This window comes from Opisthorchis viverrini, assembly GCF_000715545.1.
Source record: "Opisthorchis viverrini unplaced genomic scaffold opera_v5_176, whole genome shotgun sequence".
In the NCBI taxonomy this organism is placed as follows: domain Eukaryota; kingdom Metazoa; phylum Platyhelminthes; class Trematoda; order Opisthorchiida; family Opisthorchiidae; genus Opisthorchis; species Opisthorchis viverrini.
In genome coordinates, this window is record NW_008751834.1 from 1,053,618 (window position 1) to 1,064,625 (window position 11,008).

Below are 11,008 nucleotides of genomic sequence, written 5' to 3' on the forward strand. Positions count from 1 at the left end.
CACGAATTACAACCGCGACGCTGGACAGACAGGATTCGCAAGCCAGTGAGGCCAATGCAAGTGAACCCCCGGCTTCGAAGCTACGTCAACAAACTTCAAGGGGGAGGTGTTAGGCAGGAATCCACGCGGATCCCACTATACCGCACGTCTTTAGGCGCTGCTATGGCCGAGAAGCCTAGCCCGCTCGAGGTTGGCCCAAAATTCGGGACGCTTGCCGGTCCGGCATCAAGACGAGATCTGATTGGTCAACAATCTGGACCCAACAGCCAATCATGACCCAGTATTGGCCACATGCCGGTTGCCAATGGAGCTCCAGAACGCGTCAGAAATTCCAGAAAGTTATAGCTGCTTACGTTATATATACGAAGCGCTGTACGACTGTTCCTGATTTCGTTTCGGGCGTTACTGGACCTTGTGCACCTTTGGTGTTTGTTTTGACGTGAACGCTAGCTTGGGAGGCTCAGACCGAGAAATAAGCTGAGGAAAATACAGTTACAACAGTAGCCGAGGTTGGCCCTATCTCCATCCTAAATTTGATGGTAGACTCAGTTCATTCAGACAGATGTAAAACTCGGTTCTAATTCTTCCATGAATATATTCGCCAAAACCGCAGATACTGAAGATCCCCTTGCTAGACCTCGTTCTTGAGTCTAAACCACTGAGTCAAAAACGAAGTGGGTGAGATTCATACATGCTTTTACACCTGCCACTATTTCATCTACCGTAAGCTGTGCCCATTCTGAAAGGGTGGTGTCCGCTAGTAGCGATTGCTTGGAAAATTTGTGTATGACAAATCGACATTGAAGCTTCATCTGATTCAACGAATACGCCCACTACTTTTTCGGAAGTCATATGAATTCTCATTGTAAGCACTAGATTTCCCAATGAGGGGTTTTAAAATACCTGCCAAAAATCTGGCCAGCTCACTGGGTGGGGAGCCTATTCCGTCTGCTATCGGTCTCACCGGAACATCCGCTTTATAGATTTTTTGGCAGGCCATAAAGCCGTGGTTGGGTTACACTTTTGGGGTAAAATCGATACAAATGACCTTGCCGTACGTGGTTTATCATGGACCCCGAATATCTGCCACCCTCAGCTTTACTCCTATTCGTTATAGATAATGTTTCCACTATCGATCTGCCGGTAAGGACACCAAGCTAGGTGTTGCTTGAACTTCTGTAGATAATCACTCTTGTTCATTACAACAGTGACCTTACCCTTAGGCGCCTTTGTAATCACTATGTTGTTCAGCTGTTTTAGGGTGTTTTCAGCTCTTCGCTCCGCTGGTGCAATTTTGGATGCTTCTAGCTACTAGGGCTTAAGGACTGTGACCAGGTGTAGCCGTAACTTCTCCGCCTCCAATGACAGAAGTTTTTCGAAACACAGATTCAACGCTAGGGAATATTTCTTCTGCCTCTCATCAACCATGCCCTTACTGCGAAAGTCAAGCCATTTTCTAACAGACAATGATCTTCCTTATTTAGCGGTCTATCTGAGAAATGTGCCACGCTACAATAGCTAATAGGCAGCTCAGGCTTAGTCTTCGGCTCACTAGAAAGCTGAGTCTTGGAAAGAAAATTTCCAAACTTACGATCAGACTCCGAGTCCTCCGTTAACACTGAATTAGTTTTTAAATGACTGTATTTCGCCAACTGCGTACAATTTGGTGTTCAGATTAAACCGTCCAGCTGTAGCACCCTTTCAGCGCCTAACTTCAATGCCACCCGAAGGTTGCACAAGGACGGGGATATTGCCAGGTTGCCCACGACTAGACAGGAGAAGTCGAAAGGCAGAGGTCGGGTTCGAACCACGGACCTTTCGGTCAGTAAATTCGCGCCCTAACCACTTGGACCATCTCGTCCCCGTTCAGGTTAAACACAAGGCTGATGACGAGTCGGAGATGATCCTGCCTGATAAGTCTCAAAAAAGGTGATACCGGTCATGGTCTGTCGAAAAGTTTTCAGCAATCTTATGGATGATGTGTTACGTCAGGAGAATATCGTGACATCATCATGAGAAAAATAGGAATGCACAACGCAGCCGGAACAGGCACTGTCGCCAAACAAAATGAACGACCCGCGATCCATCTAAGGTGTTTACTGCCGTACTGTGTAATTAAAATAGGAAACCAAGCTAAATCTGCCAGAAAATGTTGACGCGCTGGTAAGGTCGGTTGTTCAGCCTGGGTGGCACCTATGGTCCCACTTAAAAAGATAAATGGTTGCGTTCAACTCTGTGATGATAGGTTACTGGTAACTCCTGGACTACGCCTGTCTGACGGGCCCCAAGATGGGCGAAACGGACAGCGGATTGTCGAAGCTCCAGCATCATATTATAGTCGTGTGCATAAATTTCAACAAATGACCGTCTATCCTGAAATGACACCACTTACAAGGTTGGCGAAAACCTTTGGAAAATTCACTATCGGCCTGGTTCTTAGGTTCACCAAAATGAATCAGTCAGTGAAATATGATCGAACTTATTTCATAATCGAATACGAAATTGCATGCATCTAAGTCAAATACTCACTCGCAACCTAAGACAGTATCACCAGCAGAATCAAACGAATACTACTTTTACGGTTCTCGTCAATTAGATGCGCTACATGAAGGTGTCGTCGTTCCATCTGGAAGGATATGCAATACGAGACATTAATTACAGATGATACATCTGTGGCTATGTGTCTTCCAGTTGACTAATGCTCACAAAAGAGCCTGGGAGGATGATACCTAGATAGTATATTAGGTATCACGTCCAAATTACGCTCGTTTGGAAAGTCATCCTCCTGTCCTGGTTCAATTATTCTCGTGAGTCAAAGGGGTGGAGCACTGGATTGAAGTTTTGCCCCTAGTAGAGCTCGTCAGCACCGCATATGCTCGGCTACACCACGGTTTGGAATCTGTATTTCTGATATACGGGGCATATGAATTATCAGTCTGGAAAGATGAACTTGTTCATCATCATCGTCATCATCACCATCATCATCATCGACAGCATGACATCAGTGTTCAACGCCGATGCTTCGCCGTCCTACAACCGTGATTCATTCGAAAGCCTTATTGTGAAGAAAAGAATAAAGGTGGTAGGGGGAGGATCTTAGTGCTAGCTTATTACAATCTTCAGAGGTTGCCTACACCTCCAGACACTCATTCAGGCAGTCTGGATAAAAACTGACAACAAAATAGCCACTGACATCGGTTCACAGTCATATCTTGCAGCGTCTCCAATCAGACGCAGTGAAGATCACGCGGTCTCCATCCTGGAAGGCGAGCTAGTTCACGTTTGGGTGATTTGGTCGGTCTTCTTAACGACCCAGTAACTGTCCTGGTTGTGCCGATCGAATGACCCTCTTGTAAGGACTTCCAAGTCAATCAGTGCGATGGACACCCGAAACCTGTTAGACGATTTCTGATCAGTTGTAGGTGGTTGCTGGATTCGAGATCGACCACATTCTCCCACAGGGCATCATTAGCTCACTAGATAGAGAGCTAAGGGAGGCTGATTGTGATTCTAGACATTTTTATGAACATCGAAGTTATCTACGTCGAAAAGGAAATCGCCAGCTAGTGTTTTTAGGACGACTATCCTGGAGCAGTGCCGATGACTTTCGACCAAATAAGATCAAAGTTCCCTATTGGAACAACAGTTTGCTCCTTGCCAGCTTAACAAACATCGCAGCTTTTACAAAAGCGACGTTTGTGCATTCCAATTTCACGGATGGATTACCATATGTACCAAACAAAGAGCAAGGCACTTACTCAGCCGCCAAACCTTCGGGTCGTTGGTCATTTTACTGGACTGTGATGAACTTCATTAGTAAGTCTTTTGTTACTGTTCATAAAAAAACAGGTTACAAGGGAGTAGACGAACAGGATGATTTCTTAAGGTCCGAGCAGGCAGTGAGACCAGGGATTTTGAGGAGCACTGTCGTGTGGAGAACTAATACACTAATCCACACATCTCTTAGTGTGGACACACTACAGTCAACCACTCCCGATATCCTGCGAACTCTAAATGTTTATGGGTTACTACACATAAGGAAGTTCCTCCTACTGAAAATACCATCTGAAAAACTTCTTCTGAGTAATGGTCCATTCCGAGAAAGAACCAGTGAGAAATACATCGACCTAATCGATGCATCCAATCCATCGATGTAGCCAATCGATTTCCCCCGATTTAAAATAGAGATAAACACGCGCACCCAAATTCATAACTCCTGTTCAGGTATGAATATCTGTTGGTACTAAAAGTGGCTTTATGTCCGGCACCGAAAGCGCTAACGCGAAAACAACACTTGGAAAATCGCCTTTATCAAATACGAAATGAAGATTATGCTCTTTGGAATGACAGTTACCTAGTCACTTTATTATTGCAGGGTCTAAAAATAGAAAACTTGCAATTCATAAAAACTGATCCCGTGTAAACAGGATGAGGAATTTCTCGACTAGTTCCACTTTGGTCAGAAACTACTGGGTGGTTTACGCGGGACATGCGTAGTGGTTGAATTTTTGGCCAATTTTGGTAAGAATTCGACAAAATATGCCTCAAAAAGTGGTCAGAAGAAGGACACGATCTCCTCAGGGTATTAAAATTCAGTAACCAACGGTGACCTATTTTGTGGATGGGTGTCTCTCCAAAGATTACAACTGCGTATGTCCTAGCCGCTGTACACCCGTTCGTATTACGTACGAAAGAGGAACGTGACTAAAGAGCTAAACAAGACACATACCTTTGAAGATATCCCACTGAAGGTCGGAGCCGTGAAATACTTCATTCAAGATTTGTTTCGTGCTCGTACTCGGTTCCACGAACTCACGCAACGACCTCCCAACAAGAGCGTCCTGCATGGGTGGAAATCAAAATTTGGGAATTGAGCAACACTTCCAGTGTGGAAGTATGTAGTTCGAGTAATAAAATCGGTATTATTTCAGATTCCATTCCACATTTAAAAGCGACGTGCTTAACATCAACATCATCATTTAAAGAACACCATCAGTATTCAGAACTGATGTTTTCCTGCCATAAAAAGGAAATCTAATTGAAAGGCTTCTTGTGAAGATAGGATGATTGACAATGGTGATGATGAGATTATTCAGCTGTAACACTTCCGGCACCTAGCTGCCAATCCACCCGAAGGCTGCACGAGGACTGGGATACTGGCAGGTTGCCCAAGCCTAGACAGGGGAAGTCGAAAGGCAGAGGTTGGGTTCGGGCCTTCCGCTCAGTAATATCGCTCTCTAACCACTTGAGCCATCTCGCCCCCGACGACGATGATGATAAGTTGGTCCTAAGATGAAAGCAACAGCGACGGAACGTGACGGAAAGAACTGAACACACGCATGTGTTGTTTCTTGGTCAGCGCCATAATGGCGCTTAGTCTGATTTTTGTGATGATGCACATTGTACAGATCGTTAAGTGTCGACAATGAGTCCGATGCATCTTCGGTGTACCGAAGGTTTGCTTTAGTGACCGAGCTAAGTATCAGAGAGTCACCAGACGTAAGCTTGAGTTGACAAATGAAAAATAGGAAGAAAAAACATCCATGACACACTATTGGGTGTATAAATTATAGTAACCCTATTTCACTGTCTCCATACTAGGCCCAATTGTCACCATCGCCATCCCTCGCGCTCAATGAAAATTTCACAAGGCTTCCCGATAAGCTTGTTATGCAAGGATGTCAGGTAGGATAGACTTCTAATAAGATAGACCATAAAAGTATGGCAAGGAGTGCGCCTCGACCTTATGAAGACAGTCAAATATTATGAAGGCCAGCAGCAAGAACCTACCAACGGAAAGTCAAGGATCTTCTCCACGTTTGGGTGGATTCGGAGGATTTTAGTATCAGAGCACCGAACGTGAACATCAAACCCTTCAAAATTCTACAGTGGTAATCGAGAAAGATGCGGTGTCTCAAATGGCTTACCTGCGTAATGAGATGTGAATATTCTTCATCGTTTATGATGTATTCACGTTTCCCAAGCTTGTCTAATTCGTATTAAGGTAAACAGATTTGAAACTAACCAGTGTAGTGAATTAGTCGTTCAGCCGCAGCTTGAAAGATAGATAGCTTGTCTCTGTATTGAGAGCTATGGACTTGTTTACGTAGAAATTCCGTATCCCGTTTCATACGCTCCCGGCGCTTGCGCTCAATTTCACTGTGGCTCTCCCTGTTTTAGGATATAGATACGAAAAGATAAATGAGGCACCAAAGACCGAAAAAGTTATAGTGTGAAGTGACATTCGTCACAGTTGAAACTCACCTTTGGGTCTTGTTACTGCGAGAAGTTGTGGACATTCGGTCTTTTAAGTATGAGACAAAGAAGAACCACACGATAGCAGTGTACTAAAAAGAAATACATTGAGTATTATCATTGCAACAATAAAAATTGACAAAAGGGGAGAAACGACTGGTTAAGCAGTCTTAAAGATATCGAGCAACAGCTACATAGCTGTTAGTCAAGCGGCCGAGAAGTGACCAGTTGAAGGAAGATTGTAGGACGGACAAACTGCAAGCTGGGGAGATGAACCATACACCTTGGCTGACTAGAACCCGGTGACTTTTCGGAAATGATATAAAATGAGGCGGTAATAATTGCTAAATGATATGTGTAGTTTGGTAGGCTGAACGTTCACCAAAGATTCATAGAATAGCGCAGTGCGGAACATAAAACGTCACCATACCTTCGACCTGGAAGGCACACCTGGAATTCGTATATTGAAGTGCGATACCCAAGACGCCACTTGGAATATGCAATACCTAATAATTTGCCGGGAAGTTCAGATTCCTGAAAATAATCCCAGAATGCCCGGAACCTGCAGAGACCCACAAACTCTACCAAAATCGCAGCAGGGAAGACGTCAAGTATCCGGGCCAGGAAAGCCAGCTGCCGATTGGACGGTCGGGGGAGCCAAATAATTCAACAACGGCCGACGATGATGAGCGTTCACCCAACGCCGATCGGACAGCCTGGATTCAAGGTCAAAAGAGCGCCCTTTGTTACTTTTGTTCTTGTTTGTTCCTTGTTGGTGAGTCGTTTTCCGATACCAAGGCACTGGAGCGGGGACAGCAGTTAGTTACAACATAATCTTTGACAGCAATTTGCCCTAGATGAAGAAGGATATTCTGGCAATCACCGATAATACGCTCATCAAAGACGACTCCCGGCGTACAGGAACCGCAAACGGTAATTGCAGACACCTGGAAAGTTGGAGGGTTTCGGCATGACAGTTCTGTCAAATACAGCATGCCAATCCGATCAGTGAACCCTGAGGTTTCATTGTGCTGCAAAAAGACATACGAAACAAGGAGAGGCTGCAGTGGCAATCGGTTCCTCAAAAGTAATTGCAACCTGCTCATTATCATTACCATAATTAACTTCAACAACAATAACACTGCCATATAACCGTGTCCATTTATTTGAATGAAGCCTTATAATGTGCAGAAGAAATGGGACAGAGAGGGGATCCAGGGCTATCGTACCACAAACATCCCAAGTGCCCACACCTCCAATACTCATTCAGACAACCCGGTAGGAACTGAACATGAACGCCAGTCACATCGCTTTGCCGCCATATCCTTCAGTGCCTCCGGCCAATTACGGAAAGGTTCACGTAGACCCCATTCCGGACGGCGGACGTCATCTAAACTTTTCTGTCACGTCAAATTCTGGTCGTTGGCCTGTTCGCTGAGCTGGGCAATTTGATTGCAAACGTTTCATCACCAATCGAGGTGACATCATCAGTGCGTTATTGTGGAGCATAGGAGTGCGTAGCGGTGGGTTGGTGGTTCCTCTATAGAAAACGTCAAATTCTGTCCACCTCGAGCTTTCCGCCACTCCTTACTAGGCACGGAAAACGGAGCTCGCATCGGCAGCTGGTAACTCAGCATTCGTACCACATGCCCTAAACAATCAGATTTCAAAACTTGATGTGTCATTTCACGCATGCCCCGGCCAAGCCTCACAGTAGTACAACAATAGAACCCACAACGTAATCTGATACACGTATCCTTTGAGACTCATTAAGATGCCTTTTTGATTCCACAAGCGGCACGAGTTCGCAAAATCAACCTGGGCCTCTGGGGTTCGCGCGTTGACGTCACCTGTTACTTCCCTCAGAACTAATGCAACTTCTGAGATGATGATATGTTTCACAACCTCCAGTGTTACTTTTTGGATTTCCAGACATGTTCAAAGACTGCACCTTCTACAGGATGGTTTTGCACTTTGTGGGCACGAAGCACATGCCAAAGAACTGGATGACATCGGTCCGTTTTACTTGCACTTTCTACTCTTCTTCAAAAATGAGAACAATGTCATATGCATATCCCATACCAAGGTTCTTACTCGAAGGGGTCCAGTGTTTACCTCGTTACTTCACCAATAATTAAGTCAAACCGAAGTGGTGAGGGAGCATTGTTGTCGGACATCTGTGCTAGTGAAAAAAAAACTTTGGAAGAGCTCCCCATTACACTCTAACGCGCCCAGAAGTATGGGTACAAACAGTACATGATATTCATGAACTTCTGCGGCATAAACTGCTGCGCAAGCGTGTTGAAAAGAGCTAACTGGTCGACAGAATGGAACGAACTACTGAAGTCAAGGAACACCATGAAGTTAGGACGCCTATACGCATGATGTTGCTTCAATACCTGACGGCATGTGAAGTTGTGGTGCACGCAGCGCTTTCCAGCTCGGAATCCTGCTTAGTGTTCTTGGGTCTGGTCTCACAGTGCCTTCGCAAGACACCGAGATCCATGCTGGTTGCACTGCTCCACACGGGTATCGCCCAGTATTTTGCGGACAGTACGTTCCAGTATGAGACATCAGAAGATGTGTTGTCCGAAAGAGATCTAAGTAGGTGGATCTGGTAAGCTTGTTTCACATCAAGGTCCGACAGCTTCTCAATGAGCACCTTACGCATAGGTGCTCCAGAAGGAGCGACAATCAGTAATCGACCCATATTACCTACCTAGGTTGTAGGTTAGCTCGCATACGCCGAACGCCATGTCACCAAGCATCCTCGGTTATTCCGGAAGTGAGTACCACGCAGAAACAGCTTGTGGACAGCACATAACTGCAGCAGGCACCCGTCGTTGTCTATCGCCTCGATTCCAGTTCAAGACGACCACCCAATTGGGCCTCAGTAGCACTGTCTACCTACTTGGACATTCATATCTCCGGCAGCCACGAAGATCATGAGCTCACCATAAAAGGGCGCTCAAATGTCGTACAAGCTGTTTTTGAGTGTATCAGGTCTACAGTAGGTTCGGGTCGTAGGTGGATACGATTAACGGACAGCGATCATCGGCGCATTTACGGGATACTCTCACAGACGTTACTAAACGAACTACACAGAGGCAACTATCAACAGACAAACATTCACCCAAGTACCCTTAAGCTTGATGTCTTAGTACAACGCATAGCACAAAGGATTATGGATGTGCACAATCCATCAGCCCGTGGTGAGTTTTGGTCGCTTCATGACGGTGGATACCAGATGCAGCTGGTTGATTTGTGCTTGTTACTAGGTACGAGCCTTTATGTTGGAAATTCATACGGGCCGGAAACATCTGATGATCAGCGAACAACCAGGGGTCGCTTGCAGTTAACAGAGGAGTCAGCAACCATTCCTAATTAGACATGATCCGCAGAGCTCGGTCGAACGCCTTCGGTATCTCCATCATCATTGTAAGATCCGGGCGGTCATAGATCTCACAGGACGATTGCGGCTATTAGATTATACGCAGTTCGTAGCCAGTAGACAGTAGAAGCAGACGGACGTGGGTAGCAGATGATGAGGAGAAGAAGATGAGAACTGACAGGAACTGGTTTTACAGACAAACAGGTTAGTAAGCATCATGAATTAAGTAAACGTACAATCAATAATGATGCAATCAGCAGGAGCGGAAAATAGTCACTGAAAAAGCAGGGATTTCTAGAAATAACAAGTAAGCACTAAACTATGTAAAAACGTACATATACGGGCAGTCTGACAGTGTGAGTTGGCTGTATAAAGGCTAACGGCACACAAAATCAGGATGTCCGGGATGTGAAGGACTGTCTTTCGGTTGGCGGCGCGACGCGTGTCACTTGACAAGTCAGATTGAGCAGTTTCGTCAGTTTAAAACACTCGCTATCTGGCAGGCACATAGGTAATAAAAATAGAAGACTATGGTTGTCAGGTTGGCGTAGCGGGCAGCGCGTTCGCCTACCGTCCGGGAAGTCTGGGTTCGGTACCCGCTCGGTCCGCTTTTCCGTTGGAGTGGGCGCTCGAAAATAGGTACAACCGAGACGAAGCAAGCAAGCGACGGAAGGGCGACAAAATATCGACATCAGTTACTAAAGAATAAGCAGACCCTAAGTAGGAACTGGACAAGGAGGAGAAACGAGCAGCAGCGGTATCATAATAAACGGGCGGAGGTCACGTTACTCATGAGTAGTCTGAAGACAGGGAAATTTATCGCTTTTCACCGTTGATTCACAGCGGGAATCAACAATCATACCATACATCATTCATATCAACTGAAAGGATGATAGCCAGTTTTTTCTAGTCAGCGCATATAGCTCTGGGTGCAAGGTACCTTTTTGACGTCAAAGTATAGACTGACCGTAAGAAGACACTGGTTTTCGCGCCATCCAACTTGACTGAACGTTCAAGGACAACTTTATTTGAAGTCAATCCAGCAATGCGCTTAGCCCTGGTGGTCAGCGCAACTCGCTCATATATATATATATATATATATATCCATTTGATGATTAGCCTTGCGGAACACTCCCACACACATGGCAGAACGCTTTTGCTCCACATGCCAGCCCGCACCAACGCTCTGAGGCCGTTTAGCCATGGCGCACTCGTCACGAGTATCGAAAATTCTAGTCCCACCGTCTCATTGACAACTGCAATTTCACTTCTCCTCCGCGACTTGCCACTACCAGCGTCTGTATGCTGTTTGCCTGTTCGAATTTACTGAGCTGTCTTTACTGGCCTTAATTTCAACCGACC

General features: G+C 45.5%; 1 protein-coding gene across 1 annotated transcript in view; it reads right to left on the reverse strand.

The window, feature by feature from the left end:
* T265_07615 (hypothetical protein) overlaps positions 1 to 11,008 on the reverse strand; it is a gene marked incomplete at both ends in the record, with an annotated part of 22,189 nt that overhangs the window by 8,153 nt on the left and 3,028 nt on the right. Inside the window, 4 exons of the mRNA XM_009173179.1 lie at positions 5,338 to 5,504; positions 5,928 to 5,989; positions 6,026 to 6,171; positions 6,265 to 6,347. Of these exons, the coding sequence (XP_009171443.1) occupies positions 5,338 to 5,504; positions 5,928 to 5,989; positions 6,026 to 6,171; positions 6,265 to 6,347 (458 nt within the window). The remainder of the gene's footprint in view (positions 1 to 5,337; positions 5,505 to 5,927; positions 5,990 to 6,025; positions 6,172 to 6,264; positions 6,348 to 11,008) is intronic.